This window comes from Nilaparvata lugens, chromosome 5, assembly GCF_014356525.2.
Source record: "Nilaparvata lugens isolate BPH chromosome 5, ASM1435652v1, whole genome shotgun sequence".
Classification (NCBI taxonomy): domain Eukaryota; kingdom Metazoa; phylum Arthropoda; class Insecta; order Hemiptera; family Delphacidae; genus Nilaparvata; species Nilaparvata lugens.
Genome location: NC_052508.1, coordinates 49,332,329 through 49,356,933, shown reverse-complemented (window position 1 = coordinate 49,356,933; position 24,605 = coordinate 49,332,329). Strand labels below are relative to the sequence as shown.

At 34.1% G+C, this 24,605-nt stretch overlaps 1 protein-coding gene and 1 non-coding gene across 6 annotated transcripts in view; both read right to left on the bottom strand.

The window, feature by feature from the left end:
* LOC111047296 (cyclin-dependent kinase 14) overlaps nucleotides 1-24,605 on the bottom strand; it is a 331,518-nt gene that overhangs the window by 236,450 nt on the left and 70,463 nt on the right. For all 5 annotated transcript variants that reach the window (XM_039428523.1, XM_039428525.1, XM_039428524.1 and 2 more), the window contains one exon: nucleotides 7,517-7,603. In XM_039428523.1, the coding sequence (XP_039284457.1) occupies nucleotides 7,517-7,603 (87 nt within the window). The remainder of the gene's footprint in view (nucleotides 1-7,516; nucleotides 7,604-24,605) is intronic.
* Nucleotides 8,637-8,709, bottom strand: Trnar-ccu. Its single transcript has one exon. It is a non-coding gene; the product is annotated as a tRNA-Arg (tRNA).

Below are 24,605 nucleotides of genomic sequence, written 5' to 3'. Positions count from 1 at the left end.
AAATTCAGTGGTGAAGCAGTGTTGTGTGATTTCACAACCTAATAATAATTTAGTCATAAACTTTTTTCAAAATTTGTGAGAGAAATAGTACAGGCTCAGCATAGTTATTCCTCCATAATTGTAGTGTTTTGTACAATAAATGAATATTATTCATTACTTCACCAGCTCAAATTTTTTGGGGGTTTCTCTTATAATATCTATTTTAATACAGTTGAATCTTCTTTTGCAATGAATTGAAGATATAATTAGCCTACTCATTTTTCTTGCATACTAGACGTCCATGTACTCTGGTTTGACAATAATTATGCATGTTACATCTACTGTCATACATAATAATTACAATACATATTTTTTCAAAACTGTGAAAACAATTTTTTTCATATAGTTTGCACTTCTTAATCAAACAGTTAAATCTTAAGAGGTTTTAACTACTCTCAATTTTTCACTCTCATTTACTACCACATATTATTTGGCCAGTTTGAATAAAGAATTACGTAACTTTTCTTCTTCTACTCTACTTGTTTGAACTCAATTTACCAGGGATACCCTGAATACTCTTCTCTGAACCATTAATAAACATTTCATTTTAAGAATTCTTTCTTAATCCAATTACAAAATGATTTATTAATACCATCATAATCTTCTTCTAATTTGTAATTTTACATGAAGTTTTATTCTAGACGACACACTTCATCGGTCATGTTCGACGCCTAGATCATTCACTCAAATATTGCTCTACGAAATAGAAAGTGAATTGGCCAACGCAGAGCGCATGCAGTGAGTCACCGAGACTAAACACTGAATAATTCAGCTGAATTTGAGCATTTCAAAACACGTCCAACAGGTTTGACACTTATCCTTCCATATTTTTCATCAGGGCCTTATTTGGTAGCCGGCAGCCAGGTCCCATTCCACTGCCCACCTCTTTGCTTGCAAACTCGCCTTCCCACGTTTTTCTACTTCCTTTTCGCATTTCCTTCATCATCTCCTTCGTCGTCTTCGTCATCTTTTTCTTCTTCAAACTTAATTGGGTTATTTTTCTTCACATTTTTTCATCTCTACCATACAATTTTCATCAAGATTCTCCTTTACCTCCTGTTCATCACCACCTCTTGTCCACCCAGGGTGGCCAAACGTCCCGGTTCTTTATCATAACACCCGGTGTCCCGAAAAAATGTCTCGGGACGCTAGAAAGTCACGGTTTTCAATTTTGAAAAAAGTTTATGAATTTGTAATCCTACATTTGTTATTTTTCTCTTGATTATATGATATGAAACACGACTTTTAATAATACCAATTGCTTTATAAACACAATTATGTAGTATATTACTAGTATATTTATTTGAACTTAGTCCTGTAAGTGTTATGCACTGAGCAAGAACTCAACTCCAACACTGACTCTTGAGTCGTTCCGCTAAAAAGCAGCCGAGTTTGGCAACTCTCTGGAATTAATCCTACAGATTCTGTACAACTACAAAATAGACTGTGAACAGTTTTACAACTGTGTCTTGCAGAATAAAAACATGATCAAGATGGCAGGAAGGAGTGAAAAATATCCTTTCCTCCAATCAGCCCCATCTACATCTACAAGCACTGCCCAGTAACATTTTATCATAGATTTTAAAGTAGCCTACTTGTTTTGTCTTGAACAATTTTTTATAGTCACTATTAAACTCATGTTTATGGAAGTATAATAATTATGTTGTTCTTCTTTTTACTTATTTTTCACCTGTACATATTTTCGCTAGTCCAGTAATGGGGGGTGCAAACATGGGTATCCCGGTTTTTTGCCGGGGATGATATGGTCACCTTAATCTACCCCATAATTTCTTTGATAACTCATTCATCTCCTTCTCCTTCATCACCTAACGCAGGCGACATTTGAGGCCACTTTTTCAGGAGTCCTCTACCGTCGCTGGCCTCGAATGTCACCGGTCTCTACCGTCGCTGGTCTCGACTGTCGCAGGACTCTTCTGTCGTTTGCCTCGTTTGACATCGACCCCTTTCTTCAAGTTCTTTCTCTTCTCTTCTAGCTTCTCCTAGATTCTGGTAAACTCCATATACTATTTGGGTCGATGTCAAACGAGGCAAACGACAGAAGAGTCCTGCGACAGTCGAGACCAGCGACCGGCGACATTCGAGGCCAGCGACGGTAGAGGACTCCTGAAGAAGTGGCCTCAACTGCCGCCTGCGTTAGGCGACAGTTGAGGCCACTCTAATTTAAGGCCACTCTATTATTTTTTCTTAATTATTTTTTCTTTTTCAAGACAGGCCCCGACAGTCGAGACCTGCGACAACAGAGGACTCCTGAAAAAGTGGTCTCAAATGTCGCCTGCGTTAGGCGACAGTTGAGGCCACTCTAATTTTCGTACACTCCCGACAGTCGAGGTCTACGACCATAGAGGACTGTAAAACAGTCCTCTACGGTCGTAGGTCTCGAATGTCGTCGGTCTCGACTGTCGCGCCCCCATACTATTTTAGTCATCTGATTGTCATATCATTCACTCTCTTCTTCTTCCAATTCAAACATCTTGTTATTTTCCTATTTGTTTCATCTTATTCATTTCTAGTTAATCGTATTCTTCTAGTCCAGTCTTCTTCATCTACCTTTTGATCTTCTAATTCATTTTGTGAAATATTATTTCGAGTTTACTGGTTCTCTCTTCCTTCAACTGTATTGTCATAATTATTTTATATCTTACTTAATAACAAGTTCTTCCTATCACTTATTACAATTCACTATTACTCATAATTCTTAAATATCTTACTCAATAGTTAGTTCTCCTTAACAGTTATTTGATTCTACTCCAATTAGCTTGTTCTATCATCTTTCTTATGTCAGTCAACTACTTCTCCACTTACTCCTTTTATCTTGTTCTTCCTCTTCAATCTGCTTTTCTCTTTACTAACTTCCTTCATCGACATATTCATATTCTTCTTTTTCGTTTTAATTTATTCCTAATCTCATCCGCCCCATTTTTCTCAAGTATGTATCAAGAATTAGAAATCTCCATAAATTGATACTGAAATAAAAGATAATATTCTCCTTTACACACATCATTCGTTTTGATTTTTGTACAGTAAACGAAAGTCACAGATTTGTAGAGTAGAATTCTACTCCAAAATTATTTTTTCTCCATTAGAGCATTCACAACCAACTCCCATTAATTGGCGAAGGACAGCCTGTCGGAAAATGTGTTCCCGTAAAAGAGTGAGCAGAAAAATTTGATTTGGGAATGGAAATTGAATTTCAATTAGCGAAAAGCACTCGTGAGTGTAAGCAATCAAAGCCAGCGTTCAACTGTGGAAATGTTAAAAATGTCTCACAAACGACTGGCTTTTAATTTCTGATTCCACCAAGAGGCGACAATATTTTTCCTTTCTACAGCAAAAAACTGCTACTTTGAAAATACCTACCGTCCGACAGTTATTCAATGATGAAGGGTCATTCAATGATAATTGAATCTGCCACTCGGACTTTCATTGCAAAGCTGGAGATTCTTTATTAAATCAACACAACCACAAATATTGTACAATATTGGATTAAAATATTCATAAGATGTGATAGATTTCCCTCCCCCTACTCCTCCTTTTCCTCCTTCATCTCCTTCTCCTCCATCTGCTCCTTAAGTTAATAATTGCTTAGACTTATTTTTTGGTAGAGACATGGTAAGTTTTAATAAACAATAATATCGAGTGACTTGGCTGGCTCAGGTCTGGTGTCAGAGTTTTCAGGTCGCACCTGATCAATTTTATTATTATCATTATGGTAAGTTTTAATTGATTTAACAAAATAGAACATACTGTTCCATTCCTGCGGATAAGTTCATGAACATAACTTATTTCAGAATAAGCACAGTAGATAATTACACAGAAAAATGTATTCCAGGTTGTTAGAAACGAAAGTTTACGCCAATTTAGTCTGATTTCATTAGTAAAAACAACATCTATTATATTTCTAGAGACTAATGACTTATGGGCCACTTTGAATATTGATTTCATTTCCTGGAACAAACAGTGATTCACAGACCGTCTCCATTATTAAAATGATAATTTTGGTGTGGCTGTTTGCAAGTGGGTGAGAAATGATGTACAGTATGATGGCGAGACAAAGAATGGAGAATTGGTTTATAGTATACGGGTAATGTACGTGACAGAGCCAACATGAGTCACCTCGCAAGTGACAAGGCCACTACACCTACTATAGTAAGATTCACTTTCAACAGTCAGTATTGACTGAATGGGAAACATTCAAGTCATCTGTAAGGAATGCTGACAGTTAGTGAATCTTACTACAGCTTAAAAATCGTCTGTTATGTGGTTATAGTGTGCGTCTTAAATCTTTACTTATAACCCTTTCTTCTATAACCCTTCCTTTAAAGCTTATTCATACCCCATTGATCATAATCACCCGGTCTTTTCATTATTTTTTCTACCTTACTTCATTGTCCTGTTTTTCAAACTCTTCTTGTTTATTCCTACTTCTTGCAGTTTTCTTCATTCTCTCCTACTTGACTCTTTTTCCTATCTTAATTTTTTTCCACATCCACCAACATTTCCTTCTCACTTCAAACTTCTTATATGCTACTTTCTGTCTCCTACTTCTCATTCTCAATTTTTTTACTGCTCTACTATCTTCTTCTTTCTCATTTATCTCACCTAATTCTTCAAAGCCTCCTCTAACTCATCATATACCTACTACTCGAACTGTTCTTGAAGTTATCTGATAGTATTTTTCATAATATATTTTCCTCTTTATTATATCTTCCTCCTTACTACCTCCTCTCCCTTCATTTTATCTTCACCTTTACACTTTCCAGGGAGTGAAGTGTTGATGGAAACGATATTTTGAAATATTTGTTCTCCAACACAAGGATTTGATATATCAGTTCAAACTCTGATGATTTATGTCGAAACAAATCAATCATTATATTATGTAATCGTAGTTAAAATTTTATTTCATTTTCATACCGTTCAATAACTATTATTATCTAGTTCACAACTTGGAAAAATTTCTCCTTCAGCCTCCTCAATTTCCTTCTCTTCTTTCTATTGTAACTAATCCTCTATTAGGTGGATCTACTTATTATATAATCGTAATTAATTGCATTTTATCTTGATATCGTTCAATAACTACTATCCAGATCGCAACTTGGAAAATGTTTCTTTCAGTATCCTCAATCTGCTCCTCTTCTTTCTATTCTATTCAATCTGCTCCTTCTCATCTTATAATACCACCAACCACAATCTAAAATCCGATAAACTTCCACTTTCCATAGTTGATCGGTAGGAATGTCATCTCAAGTGCTTACCAAGCTGTTGATCTCGTGGCTTAAAAGCTCCTCAAAATTACTCACACATACCACCACATACTCACACACAGACACAATGGGTGATAAATTGACATGAGCCACGAATAACCAATGATGCCACATCCGTTTGCCTTCCTAATTTATGCTAAGTCTGTCTACTAGTGACTAGTCAGAGTCACTGTCATGGACGAGGAGTGTTTGTATTGTTTCTACATAAGGCAGTCTTCAGAATAGTGCAGTAGGTGTCAACTATAATGAGTCAGTATGTTAACAATCAATAAACTATGTCATCATATGCAGTATAAAGTATGATATAATGTGGTAATCAGAGAGTAAAGAATGTAGAGAATTCATAAGATAAGGTGATAATAAGATTTTTGTGTACTAGTGAAAGTGATGTGGTAGATATCGACATAGAAATATTTAAAACCCCTTATTGAAATTTGTTTAGAATCTGGAGTGATATTTTCAAGTATTTTCATGCGATGATATAGTATCTTAAGTCACAAGGACGGGAAGAGGCCTTTTGCAGGCGAGAATGATGTTTCATTCGAGCACTGCAAAAGACATTCACGTCCCAGTAACTTACACTATTTTTAGTCATAATAATCTAGAAAAGAATAATTATTGAGAAACAGAAAATATTACCTGCTTGTGCTGACATTACTACATGCATTCTTGATTGTAGTTGACAAAACTTCCACCTGGAGCGCTAAAAGGCGGTTTTTTGTACCAGTTTTGCCGTTCCTAATTCGGAGCTATAGTGAGGTCCACGTTAAGGTGCGTACAGACTTTCGTTCCGCTCCAAGACCGAACGTCACTCCAGCAGAGCGATTGATGATCGACCGGCGAGCAACAATGGTTCGACCGGGGAACGCGAGAAGATCTACCATCTTCCGTAACGTTCATGAGCGGAGGCGGAGCGATTGCTGTGCGATGGTGGTACGTGGGCGGTACGAGGGAGGAGCGTGCTCGGTGCGGGTTGGAAGCACGAGTATGTGTACGCAGCTATATAATGGCAGTGTACGATTGACAATACTGTTGCTGTCCTTTTCTGTCATACAAAAAAACAGATAGCACTATCTCTCTCTAGCTTTGCAATGTTGTCAGTTTGCCATAATATTTTATTTTTACTTTTGACAGTGACTGTTCAAAAGTAACTCATTGAAATGACATTTTAAAAGTTGATAACTAACCATCCTAGACTTCATCCCTGCTTCAGTTAGCCTACACGTTTAGGTTAGACCTACTCGTACCGGTATAAATAATATTGAAAGGTTATTTCAGAATTATTTCCATTGAAATAACTTATTTTAAAAAGGATTTCTATTTTTCTATCATTTTAAAAGCAATTTGAATAGAATACCTACCAAAGAACTTAATTTTCTGTTGTTTTGAAAGTCAGATTGGTGTATCACAGCTTTTTAATTAGCCGCCATTTCAGGTTTGTATAAAAATAAAAATCTAATCTTAGTTGAGGAAGCAAATTTTTGAATCAAATTATGAAAAAATATTTTTTCTTGATTAATTTGACATTAAATTGATTATTTTGTCGAGGGAATGATAATTATTATTAGTCCAAATTTGATGGGATGAATTGAGTAACAGCTGTGTACAATCAGTGGCAAAATGGAGAGACTTGGCAACGTTTTTCTCCTATCTTTCTTCACTGCTATTATAATGTGGACCTCACTATAGGAAACATACTCGACTGTAAAGAAAACATATGATTTTATTACAGTATAGTATGCTGTAATGAGAATCATATGTTCATTTGTTCTACAATCAGCTGTTTACTGGCTTGATTTCATGGATGTAAAACAGCTGAAATTAAATGACTATGACAAAAAATTTAGGTTTAAAGCTAGAGTTATTGTGATATGAAGAAGTGGAACCGTGTTGAGTGATACTTATTCATACATTGCAACCTAGTAAACTAGAATGTTTTTTGTTAATATCCCTCAACTAGCTATTAGCTAGAGTGATTAAGATATATGTATACTGTTTTTATTGAAATTGTAGATAAACTAAAATTCACGAGCAATCCAGATTATGCCATTGAATGAATTGCCTTGAAGTCACAAATAATCCAGCAATAAAAAATATATTGTTCTCTTGATATTTTTTAATGAGAAATACACTAATTTAACACATTTGAACTGAATACACTATTATAAGAATTCTAATAGTTGTTGTTCACTTACATAATCGTCCGAAGCTGTGAGATAACCGTTTCTTGATCTTCTGCACTCTACTAAGGGCTCCACTCTTCTTTTCACGCATCGTCACTCCTATAAATGAGAGAAAAACATTGAAAAACCATCAAATATTACAAAACTAGAACTAAACAGCCAATAATAAATAAAATAATATATTTTATTTAGGTGTTGTAATTTCTTTTGTAGGTACCTACTTATATTTTTTGAAATTTCAATAAGGTTTTTTATTTGATTTTTATTATTAATTGAACGAGCGTCAGCAAGTTCTCACTTTTGACTTACTGAAATCGCCCGTCTGTTTGTATGTTCTACAATAACTTTAGGAAGAATTGATCAATCAGCTTCAAATTTTGAACACGTATTCTTCGAACCTTTTTACAGGTCAAGTTCGTTGGACAACGAAATTGACTCACTCCTTCGTCCTTTTTCAGGATATAAAAATAACATTCAAAGTGCACAAGAAATAAATTGTTACTACAGTTTTTCTATTCATTCATTCATAACATCATCTGACGCTATTAGGGAGCTATCACACGCGCTGACACATGGTTTTATCTGGTTAATATACTCCGTAATTTACAATCACATGGGCACCTTCTCATTTTAAATAATGGACTTGGATTCATATGAGGGTCAAAGATGTTCAAGCGACGGAGTAATATTTGAAGAGTAAGTTTCCATTTCAAATGGGATCCCAAATGAAACCTACTGTCAAATTATTCTTGCAAGAGAACTATTTAGCTGTTTTCATCATTTCCATCAACTCTGTATAATTATTAAAAGTAGCGGGTTTCAAAAATTACAATACAACAGTTCTTGAGCAAGTTCCCCAAACCAAGGGGTCACTAGTTATTTAGGTGTTAATTTTAAATTTTTTGTTTGAAATTTCAATACATTTTTTTTTAATCCATTCATATTATTTATACTAATTAATATTATTAATTTATTATATAATTTATATTCAGCTCATTAGCAGAATAACAATTTTGCAAAAATATAGTGTATACTATTCATGATCAACAGCATTATTAAATTTATTCTCCATCACGCAAATAAGATTCAAAAGTAGACTTCTTCTATGTAGCGAGAGTTGGTCAAAAAAAACTACCCCTGGTGGGACTCGAACCCACAATCCCCGGTTTAGGAGACCGATGCCTTATCCATTAGGCCACAGGGGCTTGCTGAATACGAGTTTGAACTGTTCCTATATGAATGATAACAGTGAATAACAATGAAAATCACAATGAAGTATTAACATTTTGATGACTTTAGCCTAATTTTTGTACTGATAAGCAAAATTAATGTTTATTCAAATAAAAATGTAATTTATCTAATCACTGAGAATTTAATTGAAGTATGTTTCTCTACAGTTTGAATCATTTACGGAATCTATAAATAGCCAGTTGCCAGCCTATTTCCTAATCAAAAGAATATGTACGGAATCTATAAATAATAGTCTATTTCGTAACAAACAATGAAATTGTAGATTCTTTTAATTGAATCATTCTCATTATTAAACACTTCATATGATATTCACATTAAAATAATAATGAATAATTATTTATAACGTTTTTTATTGCCTTATTTTTCGTTTGCTGCATTCTTTTCTATGAGAGAGCTTCATTCGAATGTATTTTTCAACAAACAATTTCAATCAATACACTTTGAGAATTAAAAAATTTTAATATACTCTCTTTTCTGAAATTTTTAATGACTAAGAAATTTATTAAATGAAGATGTGGTGCTTAGTTACGGTATATTGAATTTAAAAATATACGTTAAAATATAAGTCTAACAAAAAACAAACAGCATACATAGAATACATTATTATAGCCTATAATTCAAACACGAAACCACAGCACAAAATATTTTGGAATGTTTTCCACCCTTACTAACACTCACTTTCAATTACATGATAAGATACACGATCTCTAATGCAACGTAATTGAGTATAACACAAAGGAAAAGCAGTAACTATTCCTCATTAAAACTAGCGCAAGGCAGTGGGCTTGTAAATGTATTATGTATTCACTCACATACTTTCAACTTCCAACAAAAAGTACAGTATATGTATATCGTATTTAGTTGTTCAAAGTAGATAATATACGTTTAATGTTCAACAGAATATGTATATGTTATGTAGTTTAGTTGTTCAACAGTATATGCATGTGTTATGTATTTGTTGAACAGTACATGCAAACGCGAAATGTATTTAGGTGGGTAGCTGCAAGTAGAAAAAGAACATTTATGCACAGTTTTATGATCATTTATAGCGGCTTTAATAGTGCGGTTGTGGGCGAAACAAGGCTCCTGCCTCTCTGCCATACAGTAATTCAAATTAAACTGGCTAATAATCAGGCTGGCTCACCCGAGCACCCGAGACGTATTTGCAAACCTGTCTCGTAAATTTCAATGAGCCTGCATGCTTTCAAAGAACTTGATACCACTCATTCTTTTCAAAATAAATTTGGCTGAACTTAAATCACAAGCTTGACATTGAAGGTGGTTTCGTTGAACAAAGAATGAAATCCAATAATTTCAGTTCATCTGAATCATAAGTTTGACAATGTAGATGAAATATGGGATTGTTAGTCAACATAATATATTAAAAAAAATGAAATTGAATTACAAGTTCGACATTTGAGGTGCCATTATAGGACAAAGTATAAAATGAATTCAGTGAAATTTGAATCACATGTCATAGAACAAAAAAAATTAGATTTTCTCTGCACAGGTGTGACAATTGAGGTGGGATCATTGGACTAAGATATAACAAAAAATAAGATCAACAATCGAAACAGTAATTACGACGATAAAATGAACCAATTTGAAGATTGACTTGAGTGAGAGTGATTTGGTGGAAAGTGAGCTGTCAAATAAGTAACACCTCTCCCTGCAATCTCTCAGCACACAACAGTAAGTGTAGTGTTTACTCGCACTTATCCAAGACATTTATTGCATTTGATGAGTGCTTCTGTTTTCGAATAAAGCAAACCTCGTCTCGGGCCCTTCTTTATTTTCGGGGTAGTAAAGTTGCCTAAAGGGTGGACTACCCCACCATTTCCTCACACCCTACGAAAACTTTGAATCGTCTTGAGTGCTTCCTAACCACCCTCCCTCCCCCTCACCATTCACTACAACAAAAGGACCAACAGCATCTTGGAGACGCAACACTGATGCTCAACATTCACACCCGGAACTCTTCACTCTTCTGAAGAAGAAGATAGAAGTATACAGTAGTAAGAATATGAAGTAAATAACAGGAATAAGACGTCGAGGGGGGGTCGGGTAGTGGACGGAGGAAGAGGAGGAGGAGGAGGGGAGGAAAGGGAACATGGAGGAGGAAGAAAGAAAATTGAGAAAAAGAGGAGTAGTGCATGGGAATGGTAGAAGAATATGGAAAGAATAATACGAAGTAGACGAAGGGGAAGGAGATGGGAATGCTTTGAAGAAACGAAGTTGACAAATGAGAAACTTAAATAAGGAGCAAGAAGGACAAAAGGTAAATTGACGAAGGAAAAAAGGAATAAGTAGGGGAAATGAAATGTAAGTCAAATGGGAAAAAGTAAGTTTAGAAGAACTTGGAGAACTTGGAAGAAGAATGGGATTCGAAAAGAATGAAAAAGAATAGTTGTGTAAACAAAGAAGAAATTAACAAGAGAGAATAAATAACAAAAAATTATATAGATATTGATTTTGGTAGAGAAAAAAAATTAGACCTGCAACGGAGAAGATGGGAAATACTGTCAAGAAATATAAGGAAAATAATAGAATGAGGAGCAAGGAAAAAGAAGTGAGAAGAAGAAGTGAGGAGGAGGAGGAGGAGGAGGAGAAGACAAGGAAGAAACGACAGAAGAAATCATCAGTTTTCACTACCCTCTGAGCTGGTTGCATGTTGGCCCGCTCAATAGCTGGCTTAACCTTGTCATAAAACGCATTCTTATCGTCATGAATTTCCGACATCTTAATCCGCTGCTAGCAAATAAAATGCATCATAAGACCTTCCCACTTCCCTAGCGACGTATTTCAATCAAGCTGAGATGCCTCTGTCAAGTGCTTCAGCTATTCGAATAATAGCTGGGATTTGCGTTTATTGTGAAAGCGATTTTCGGGAATGTTCCTCCTTCAAAACCTGCTATGAGATGATAGGAATGCAAGCCGATTTAATAATTATTTTATTGTGATGTTGATGATAAAGGAGAAGATGATATTGGGTATTGATAATGATGAGGATAATTGTTTGATTATTCGTCTTCTTTACCATTGCTTCAATGGATTCTAGCGTTCCTATTGGTCAAAAATGCAAGGATTTAATTTTTAAAATTAAGTCTATTATTACGGCCCAGAGATTTCAAATTTGATAATAACAACAACATTGATGGATCACATCAAAAGAACGAATAATGAAATTCTACAATGATCTGTATTTGAATCATTAAACTTAAATAAAAAACGGCCTAATAGTTTTAATGTAATTCAGTTAAATTCAATTCCATTAACAATTCAAGAGTTTACCATTTAGAGAAGGAACTTGACAGAAACCACATTCTCCATTATTCCACCTCCACCATCGATCGTCTTGGAATCCATTACTACAAAATGTGTTGAAGGTAATTTACGGAAATGAGAGCCGCTGAGCAAATTTATTCAATTAGGTGGCAACCTGAAATTTGGACAGTTAAACTATTTTATGGCACGCAAGAGTAGAATACAAAGCATGAGAACCAAATCCTTTTCCATGCTCCGCTTTACACCTAACTATGGGAAATTTGCCTACTGTGGTAATGGGTAAGTAACACAATGCTTTAACAAATAAACTGTGCTAAATACCTGGCTACTCTAAATGGAAATACCATACGAGTTCAACAAATTATTCTTTCATTGTTTTTCTACAGATATCAGTGAGAATGAAGAGTATATTCAAATAGCACCAAGAAATCACTTTTCAAAATGAATCAATATTTCAATTCTTCCAATGTTCATATAATTCTATAATATAATATATATAATTCTATAATTCATATAATTATATATTTTGAATCATGTTCATATAATTCATGAAAATACAACACACTACTTTTTACTTATGGGAAGAATGTGATGTGATACCGTACATAATTTATAATATCGGGGCACCGAGCTTCGCTCGTTATTTATTTATAAACTATTGATAAACAGAACACAATTCTTTAAAATGATTGGGGAAGGACCAACAGGCACAACCCAAAACTATTTCTTCCCCGAATTTTGATTTATACACTATAGGCCTAAATAGTCCAGAAAGTAGTATGTTCATATGTGTACTTATGTATAGTCCATAAGTGTATGTTCCATACACTTATTCAAGTTCAATTTTTAGTCCAAACATTTAAAAACAAAAAAGTTCTAATTTAGATTATTTACGAACCAAATTGAATAACAAAATAACACTCACTAATCACTTAAAATTGTCAAATAAAAACTAACTTTGAAAATTGAAATCAAATTTTAACTTTAACAAATCAAAATTAACTTTGAAAATTATGATATACTCTAGTTTAGAATAATTATCATGTCATGTCAAAAAATCCGATTATATTGATCAAGTCGATTAAAATTTCTAGATAATATTTCTCACTGATTGATTACACAGCTGGAACTGTTTTTCCAAGGATGAATAATTGTTAACCTATTCATGTCCTTCAGCGAGTTTTCCCAGGGATGAGAGCTAGTGCAATCGAATTTTTGTATCATAAACCTACTATGTTCCAAATTTCGTCAAAATCGTTTTTCGTGATCCGTTGGTCATAAATAACCAGATGTAAATAAACATAAATTACCAAATATAAACATATATAAAGAAATTGCTAGCTTATTATAATAGGATTTGTCATGAATTGAAATGAGAATTGATTCGAGAGAAAGCCTGTTTTTACCCTACACACTCCCTCATTCCTTTCTTTCATTTATTTCCTCACATTGTAATGTACTTTAATACATGTATTCCAATTTAAATTACTTCCACTGTCTTCGAACAAGCTAAGTAAGTCAAGCTATAGTCTTATGTTAATATCATCTTCAACAAAAAAACTCTAGGAAGGTTTTGAAAGCCAGGGGTTGAAACTTTCAATTTAGAGGTTCTTATCTCAATCTCTAGAAACACTCTAAACTTTATCAATCAATTCCTTATTTTTTCATAACAGGGACTTCTTGATCTAAATCTTACTCTTTCAATTCAATAATTCAAATCTCTAGCAAATATATCAATATTCTCTTCTCAAGAGCACAAGATCTTGTTTTCAATTATCACTCTCTTTTTTATTCTCAATCTTAATCTATAGAAAGACTGAACATTACCCAAGAACATAAGATCTGATTATCGATATACTATTGTCATGCTCACTCTCAATCTCTAGAAAGGTTATGAACATGATCAATCTTAAGAACAGGATCCACTTAATCTCATTCATTCTCTTCATAATCAATTTTAATATTGTATGCAGAAGAGCAATAGGCTGTATTTCTATTCTTTCTAAGAAGAGGATCTTAAATCTCTCAAGAGTGTTAATCTCTCACTTTGAAATATAAATATTAATCTATAGCATTAGGCATTATCGGAATCTTTCTAAGAACAGGATCGTCTACTGGATCAGCTTAATCTCTAGTTCTAAAAAGGCTTTGAACATTAGTCAGCCTTTCAAAGTTCAACCATCCAACACGTACAAAACGAAAGTACAGTTAGTAAGGGTACAGTACAAGAGTGAAACCGCTGTCAAAAGATGAAAGTGAATTAGAATGCAATAATAATTGCAGCCGACTAAATAGCGCAGGCAAAAGCAGTCTGCAGTTTGCACTGTTTGTGCAGTTGATCGTGAAAATCAGTTAGTGAACTAAAACTGGCTGCGAGGAGCAGAGTGGAGTAGAGCTGCACAGAGGCTGTGCATTGCAAAGGTCATGGCTGTAGTCGGATTCACTTCAAAATGACAGCATTTGTTGAATTGGAAGCATTAATATAGTTCATAAGGAATGCTGAAGTTTGAATGTTTCCATAGCCAGCCAACAAGCTGCACTGACCAGATTCCGCCTCTCCATCACTCCTTGTCCCTCCTTACCTCATCATACTCAATCTACTTCTTCTTCTTTTTCTCCTTTCCTTCTCCTTTCACGTTTTCTTCGTCTACTTGACCGCCTCTCACTTCCTCGATCAGAAGCAATCAAGCAATACAACGTCTTTCTGACTGAGTCACTCGTCATTCAGTGGAAACATTTTCATTGGAATTTCTCAAACCAAAGAACGAGAAGATTATGTAGGATAGATTGGCGCATTCTATCAATACCTTAAAATGAGAAGACCCATTTTCATTTGTTAGCTTCTTCTATTATGCAAGTTTGAATCAAGTTACGTTCAATTTATCTCAACTATTTCTAACAGTAATATTCAAATTTTTCTTTGCAACTGAGAAAATATTTTTTGTTTCTCTTTATGAGCTACCCTATTCCACCTTCACTTTTCTTCGTATTCCTTTAAAATTCCCTTCTGCAAAGTTTTCCTTCTAAATCACATAAATATTTCATTGTTCTTTTTGAGTTCTACTGTCTTCCCATATTCATTTTCTTCCATCAATAATGTTTCCTAATTTTCTAAACCATTTCTGTTTTATTTTTTCTTCTACAACAGATCTCCTCCTTCCTCTACTTTTTCTTCCACCTTCACTTTTTTGGAGGTTCCCCTATTGTCTTCCTCGATTTTCACCTCAACTCACATCATTCCTTGAGTAGTTACCATTTCTTCTTCTTCAATTCCAGTTTCCTTCTTCTTCTTCTTCTTCTTCTTCTTCTTCTCCTTCTTCTTCTTGTCCTCACTCGAAATTCTCATCTTACTCCTCCGACTACTTCTTCTTCCACGTCTTTATTTATCCCAGAAGTTCATCTCATTCTCATTATTCTTCCTCTTCTTCTCATCCTTCATTTGCCACTTCTCCACATCTACCAACCTCTATTTCTCCTCCTCCTCCTCCTCCTCCTTATTATTCGATTCCTTATCCATCCTCCTCCCACTCCTCCAAAAGTGATCTCCAATTCGTCACCCATCACATCATCTCAATCATCTCACGGCTCTGGCATCCTCTAAAGCAGCAGTGAACTCCTACCGTGAGATTCACTTTCAACTGTCAGCATACCTAATGTGAACACATCAATGCTTCCCATTCAACCAACGGTGACAGTTAAAAGTGAATCTCACAATACCAGACATCTTTGTCGATTAGGAGACCGTTGCACCGCAATGACGTCATCACCTTCCTCCTCCTCCTACTCCACCTAAACAGCCTCCTACTCCAAGACTGAAGGCTCCGCAAATTCCTGCAACATTCTCTCCTCTCACCAGTTTCCTTTCCTTCCTCCATAGCACCACCCCCTCTCACTCACTCACTGCAATAACGCTATCAAGGAATACGTTGCACTATAAGTACTGGCATCAACTACTGGTATTTACGAGGGTCGACCAGCAATTAGTTTCCACAATATTCCATTATGAAATATGCAGATTTCCATTTGTTTAGTTAAATGAAACAGTCCTATTCAATATATACTATTTTTCCACGCTAGCTTTCAAAATTATAGGTTTCATAAAACAATCCTATTTAATATATACTATTTTTCCACGCTTTTTCAACTTAAAAAATTACAATCACTTATTTATTTACAATGGCAACGTCCCACTTTTAAGTATTTAAAGCCCAAGTGAAGATGAGGGGATGAATGATAAAACTTGATAAATAATAGAAATTAGTAATCTCTACAGTCATTGGACAAAACTTCTGCAACTTTTCTATACAGACGGGATAGTCATCTGAGAATTGGGTCCCCGTATACTTTTGTAGTGTAGTGAATAGTTGAATAGTTGGGAATTGCTACTCAAAATCCATTTGATCCATTTAAATAAAGAATAGATAACTAATAGGTAATAGGTAATAGCTAATAGGTAACTAATAATAAATATTTAGGTAAATGGATAAAACCTAAATTTAGTCTATTGATAATTTGATCCGATAAATAACAATCACTCTAGACTCGAGTCTATTGATGATTCGATTTGAAAAATGAACAAAATCAAACAAATAGTTAATGGAAACCATTGCGATTCAAGAAAAAAAATGAGAATATGAAAGCATATTATCAATATTAAAGCATATTTTCAACAGTTGATCAGTTGTGAACGTGATAAAAACCTAGAAAAAACTGCGAATTTTGGACCGCCCGGTAATTAAATATTTATTTACTGGACATAATTTTGAAGAAAATGTTTTGTTCGAAATATTGATAACTGTTCAACAACCGTAATTATATGGTCAAATTTATTGTTCATAATAAATCTGTCGTGATGGAATGGATTGATTTATTTTTTTATTTTGTCTTTAATCAATGAGTAATTATGTCAGCAGAAAAAATGTAACTACATGAGAAAACATAAAAATAATCGTGCAACATATTACTATAGATAGTTTGTACAACACCAAATGGATAGTGATTATGATGCATGGTTTGTATAACAAAGCGAAATAGATAATACGAGTGAGAATGAAAGAATAAAGAATTGTTTCTATATCTTGTTAGTTCTGTTAGTTACTAAGTTCCTCTTGATTGGTTGTTGAGAACGGTTCATGACCATACTTGGTATAGTTTTGCTGGTCCTGTCTCAGCCAATGACAGTGGATCTAAATAATCTCAACGTTCGTTGGTCAACATCTAATGGCCAATCCGGAACTTCACCTATACTATACCGTATATTCTGTTACTCAATGTTCAAGCTTAACAGGCGAAAGTAGTATATAAAATTGTTTTTATAAATAAGTGGTCTTGACAATATCAAATCGTTTCAATTCAATATGGGTATCTACCGCAACACACAAAGCATAAGGCTTGTTGAGCCAAGCCACTCCGGGCAACCATCTTTTCCTTGATTCAATCATACGTCGATCACCTTTTGCTAATGAAACCATGGGGAAAGTATCACACCACTTTGATTGTGATCTTACTATGCGATTACTATATAGTAACAATAAGTAAATTTTACAGCAATACGGAAAATTCTACAAATTCAACTTTACATTGAACAGCACAGTATGAACCTTCTACAAATTCAACTTTACATTGAACAGCACAGTATGAACCCAGATCGCACAGTGAAGTATACAAAATAATCTCAGATCTCGGGCGAACCAATCAGTTTCCAGGTCTTTCTATATTATGATCCCCATCACTGAACAAAAATATTACACAACAAACGATTCCATTTGAACACACGGTGACAGAGATTTGGACTCTCGATCCGACGCAGCCAATTACAGAGCCAGACATAGACTGCTCTGAAAAGATAATCTTAGATTACCTTTGATCTAAATTGGGAAGCTGCTTTCCAGCTCCAACTAAATCTGATGATAAAAAGTCTGTCTGCATTGTTTCATCCAGATGTGAGATTTTGTTGTCGCCGGCTGCAATCTCCCATTTGCAAACGAGCTCAACAGGGCAACGAACAGAGAACAGGGTGCGACTTTTAGAAAGCTGTATGCTTGGAAATAAAAAAGATTTGTGAATAATTGACTCTTTTCCAAAGTTGCATGAGAACAAAAATAGAGGCGTATTTGTAACAGACGTATGATATTGACTAATTTTCAAGTTTTTGTTTTGAAATTTTGCATCCACTCCAGACAAAGAATGGATTGAAATACACGGTTATCATGGCAAAATTTGAATGTGTCAAAAATTTTATGTTTTAAATTTTTCAAAATTCCAAATTTTCCGGACGTGGATTAGTGATTTTCGTGTTTTTTTTAAATGTTTGGCTTTCTAAAATCAAAAGGAGCTTTTTTCGAGCTATGTATCAAGTATATCTATTACAGTTTTCTGTCATGGGATTGTGGTTATGTCGGCGAGACTACTCCCCACAATCCAAACCATACTTGTTTAACACATATTTTGACGCTTCTGTTTTCGAATTTTCGACCAATTTATTTAGATTGACTCCTTGGGTTTGTTTTAAAAAACTTCCAATTTCTAAGAAGTTAAAGTTTATTAAAAACTTGAATAACAAGATAATAAATGAACTATAATGTAATTCTTAATTTATAATGAAGATAGATTGAGAGGTTAAGTGGTAGAGATAGGAAGGACTTGAAAGTCCTAACTCCGCCGAATAACGAATTTTTTATTTCATTTCTTAGATTATATCAATAGTTTGAGAGTTCACAATAGGGCACAGTGGTAGTACTACTGTCACCGACTAATTAATTATGCCATTGAATTCAAACAACGCCAGGGCGTATCGTTCACTCAAGTTATCATGAATGGTAATAGAAAGTAACGAAAAAAGAAACAGACAAATTGAAATAGAAAGTGCTCAATTTATTTTCATACCCGTAATGAACTTTAGCGTGAACCATGTTGTGATGATGATAAGCTCAATGACATAAGGCTATTGTTTTAATTACGCTGCAGAGATTGGCCTAATCTAATTATTTATTGTTGATCTAATAAATTGCAGCCGCCGGCAGACAGATGGCTGTGACTTCCTCATAGATTAGCAGCCTAATTCTGAATTTCATTGGAAGACTGTAACACTTCTGATTAGAAACGGTGTTAAAGTATCACAGTTCTGTTCACGCAAGACGATCGTGAACGTTTGTTAATGGAGGAGGAGGAGGAAGAGATGGAGTGGGTGAAGAAGGAGAGTGGGATGGAGGAGGAGGAAGAAGAGGAGACAGAGCAAAATAAGGAGTGTTTGATCAAGAGCAAAAATCAAGGAAATATATTTCCCCTCTTAGTGCCGGTTGCACAAAAGCCGGTAAAATTTTAACCGTGATTAATTCCACGAGAAGCTGTCTTATTAAAAAAGCCTTCTCTGATTGGTTTTCGTGAAATTAATCACGGTTAAAATTTAACCGACTTTTTGCAATCGGGCCTTAGACTATTAATCCGTGTGTACGGAAAGAATTATCTTGAATGGCCTTGAGACATAGAAAATACAGTAATTGAATTCATTTCAATTAACTTATTAGGTTGGTGCTATATAAGTTCGAAAGAGCCAAAAGATTAAGATTAGAAGCTGGTGAAAGACTGACAGGGAACAGAAGAAGAAAACAAGAGTCAATACTTGATAGGAAATGGTCAAGAAACAATGAGAAAAAGGAAGGTAACATAAATAAAAATAAAATACGAAATAAAAGAGAGAAGAAGAAGATAAAGGAAAATGAAATGGAAAGAAGGGAAGAATGATAGGAAAATAAGAAAGAAAACTAAGGTAATCCTAGGAAGGAGTTGAAGATGGAGGATGGAAAAAATAAGAAGATATACAATAGGAGAACCACAGCAGAAAGATAAAATAATGGAGAAAGTAGAAGATGAATAAATATCAGAAGATGAATGAATGAGAATAAAGAAGAATGAATGAGATGTTGAGGAACAAATTCACAGTTTCATATCATTTCAAACTTTAAATAAAGACCATTTTGAATAATTATCGAGCCTAGCTAGCATTCACTCTACTCAATTATTTTCAAACCGGCGAGTTCAACAGCTAGTTCATTATTATCACACCAAACTCTAAAAATCGCATCAAACTTGCATATTTTCAGCTGACACTAGTATTTCAAGATAACACGGAGTCTCTCCTACTAACACATACTCTCACTCTATCTACTCATAACTCATACCCTAAACATACTCCCACTCCATACATTCTCATACTTCTATTCTACACACTCATAAATCAGTTGCATGGAAAGGGGGCGACGCAAAATAAAGAGCATCACCGAGGACCGAGCAAGTTGGAGTGGAAAATAAAGACGAGCACACTATTTTGCTGTCGGTTGCTGGGCGGAAAATGTACAGCACTGAACACGTCTCTCAAGTGAAGGAGAGGGGCGGTAAGGTTAGAGGGAGGGTGGTTCCGATGCGCCTCATCACAGGCGAGTGAAAGGGTTGCAAGGGTGAGTGATGTAGGAAGCCGGGAGAAATAGGTGAAAGGTTTACTTTCTACTACCCTTCTTCCCTGCTTCCTCATCATGTGCTTTGTCACTGCTTCATCACGTACAAACACTCTTTCCAATTTTTATTTTATTTTTCCTAACACCTAGCAGATCTATATATTGTATTTTTAATTCTTTTATTCGAATTATGTTTCTTCATCTTATATCTCTATTTTATACAACATCTTTATGTTGTATTCTTAATTCTTTTATTCTAATTTTGTTTCATCATCTTAAATCTCTTATTGTTATAATTATCTTCCTTAATATATGTTTCTACTAATTTCTATTCCATATCGAAAATCTCTTTTAATATTCTTATGCTTCACATTATTCACTTTCTTTGAACATTCGTTTTGTTCTTCATATGAACCTTTGGCTGGATAATTTACTAGTAATTCTTCAAAATCTCCTCCACATAATTTAACGTTGTCTCTGTACCAAATGTTCTGTTAATTTGCATTGCATTTCATATTTTATCCCCATTTCCTCAACAGTTTTCAACTTCTATTTCATTCCAATTTTTCAATATTCTTCTTCAACTTTCTTCCTTCTCCATTCGATTTTCAACCTAGATCACATTTTTTATCATTCTACTTCTTATCACTTTCTTCCTCTACCTTTTTTCATCTCTTACTTTCTAAACTACCTCTGCATTACCAATTTATTCAATTTTCTTTCAATATAGTAGGGATCGGTTGTATCTCACTTTGATATTTCCTCCTCTTTGATATTATCATTATCTCCTCCACAAACACCTCCTACTTTTGTTTCTCACAAACTTCCAATTTCTCACTTCTCTTTTTCAAGTTTCACATCCTCACCTTTTACTTTCGTTTCTCACTTCTTACTTAGCCCACGTTGTCTCCCCTTCCGATTATCGACCTTGAGAGACAGATGATAGAGGAAATACGAGTTGGAGAGAAACAGATACTTTGACGTCAGAGCCCAGCACCCCCCCCCCCCACAGCACACACACACTCTCAACGTTCAAATTCTACTTTGTTCCCAATGTTCTAGTTGTTCTGCTGTTGTCGAAGACAAATGGATAGACAAGAGAGAATCGAATCGAATGCTTGCTTGTTTTACTAGATCGAACTAATCGGTTTATAGGTCATGGGGCCAATGCACATCACACGTGTTGAGGGTTTAGTATTGAAACAATCTTCTGTTGAAAATGCGTTTCAAATACAATAGCGATGACATTATTCCATGTTATTAGGTTGGATTCAATGTAGCCTCATACTCCATTCAACTGTCATTCATATCAATATATATCCTTTTCAATTTTTCGTTTCAACATTTTTATGAATACAGATTATAAGATTGAATCCTATATGAGTTTGTGGATGATTTCATGAATAATTGTTTCAGATAATTTATAAATAAATCTTGACCTCATTATAATGGCAACTGAGAGCAAATTATCAATAACTGAGCCCACTGCTTGAAGACGTCGAGGAGTCTCAAGTGGAGGAAAAGTAATTATTGTTTCGAAATTTATGAGTCATGCTCAATCAAAGCCTCAAATTGTGTTTCGTCTCGAGATTATACACAGAGAGATATGAGTGTAATTGAATGCAATTCAAAACGTTCTTATCAATTGGAACTGTTATGAAATTCGAAACGTTCTAATAAATTTGATCTGCCACGAATGTGCATTACAAGAGGAGATCAATCTTTTGTCAATCCTATGAAGAAGTGAGGTCTGATAACATGAGGTAGTGGTTGATTCTGCACGAAAAATAATTCACAATGGAATAAAAAAATCAAAATGAAGAGCATAAAATGATCTACTAAAGTATCAAATAGAGAAATATAAAAATTATCAAAACACTACTAAATAGAAAAATTCTATGATAAACATAATTACCTAAAAACTGAGCAAAAACGGTTTCAATGAGATTACCACATTCAAATCATATAAATCAATGTAGAAGACCAATTTTTTAGATCTAAATGTTTTAGAATTTTCTAATTTTAGTAAGATAGTTTGGTAGGAGAATCAAATTTCATTACTTTAACATGTTGTGAACCAACTAAACACAAATAAAAATAATACAGTAGTCAGAGTGTAGTGTAATGGAAAATAATTTTCACTTTATTGACTCAATGGCCAATAGTAACTGAATACAGTGACTAAATGTGTACAAAATATCTAATTAATCTTAGGTTGCAGATTAACTCTGCCGGTAAACTCCGTTGAAATTATTATCTTATCCTAGTCAAATGACGAGGTCGAATAGGTTGAATGTCAACAAAAACCAACCTATATATCTTAATGAGTTCAATACATGCAAAGAAAGAAAAGTGCGTTGAAGAAAATTTATTGCTACCTCTTCAACTCCAAGGTGATATCTTAACATTGAATTATGAAAAATAATAACGGATAAGAATTGAGTTTCATGTATTTTTAACATTATGCTAGTAGCTAGTTTCAAAATATATAAACACAATATTATTGACCTTCATTTAGTGTATAGTTGGAGATACTTCTCAACATGAGAGTTGAGATAAATTATTATTTACTGCTTTTAGCTTCCGGATCACAATTCTAGACTATTTCTAGACATTTTGACGGTCATGGATTCGATTCTAGAATAGGTTAAATAAAAACACCATTTTTGACTGAATGAATATTGTATTTGTAATGTTATTATTGTCTTTCTGTACTCTATATGTACTGTATTTCAATTCTGCATATCTTTGAAAAGAATCACTATAAAATTTTAGTAATTCATAGCAATGTAGATGAAGTATAAAATTATAGTTTTTTATTAATATATTTAGAGGCCAATGACCTCTACTCTGCCGTTTCATTCCTGACAGGGTTTTTTTACAATATGGGTAATGAATCAAATAATGGGAGCAATTATGTTTATTTGCATATATATTACTGGATGAATAATTAATGACTATGATAAGATATTTACATTATTTTGTAATTGAGTGGTGTCCAGTCTAAGTTCAACTACAGTAATCACAAATATTTTGTTATAAGTGGTCCTGTTTATGACAATTCAGCCTTTTGTGTTTAGTACTGTTTGTGGATTTATTACATCATAAAAAGTCAACGAAAAAACAGGAAATTTTGCATAGTGTATATTTGAAATTAAGTAATTGAAAATTAAATACCGTGATAAATTTCAAAATAAGTAATTGAAAAAAGTGTGAGAATTCAAATTTCGCGCCCATTGTATGGAAGCCAACATTCAAGTAATTAACAGAGCTCCATTTCAGAGTCTACAAACGTAGACGATAAACATAGCATGTTATTTCTAAAAATAGTTAATAGGCTAACTAGAATAGAGAGCATTCTAGTTCAGACACCTTTCCTATCAACTCTCACTATCTAGTAAAAACGAAACACTTTGCAACTGTTTACAACTCAGTGCGTCAATTTACTCCACTATAATGTCTTCGATTGTATCTAAATTCAAATTCTCAGAAAAATAATTCAACAGCCATTGATAACTTTTGATATAGTTTCGTTTCAACTATAAGATCACAATCTCAGAAAGCCTGTGGGAATGAATTTTATAAGAATTATTATTCAAATATCATGCTTACATAGAGAGGCCCATCAAATCATCTCTAAATTTAGATTTGAAGACAAATAGCGAGATAATTTTTCGTGTCAACTAGGCTATGTTTATGAACCGAGAAAGTCAGTGGAATGGAATTTTACCAATTAAAACTTGATATAATACGCTAGTTATGAAATACAATATGGAACTGGGTGATAAACAGTATTTGTGTCCTTGATCTACTATTTCAAGCATGATTTAGTCTAAATATACCATATCATTATTACTAATATTTATTTATTTTCGTGAGAACTAACTAAATTGATCATTTATTTCTTCATTATCATTTAATATCGGGGCATCCAGCTTCACTCGTTATTTTTATTTCTTGATAAACAGAACACAATTCTCAAAAATGATCGTGTTTATATTTCACCACTGGCTATAATGTCATCTTATGAATTTCGGGGATGCGATATTTTGATTTTTCACATACTCACTCGCTCACTCACGTTTTTACTACCCACAGCTGTTTCAGCCAAA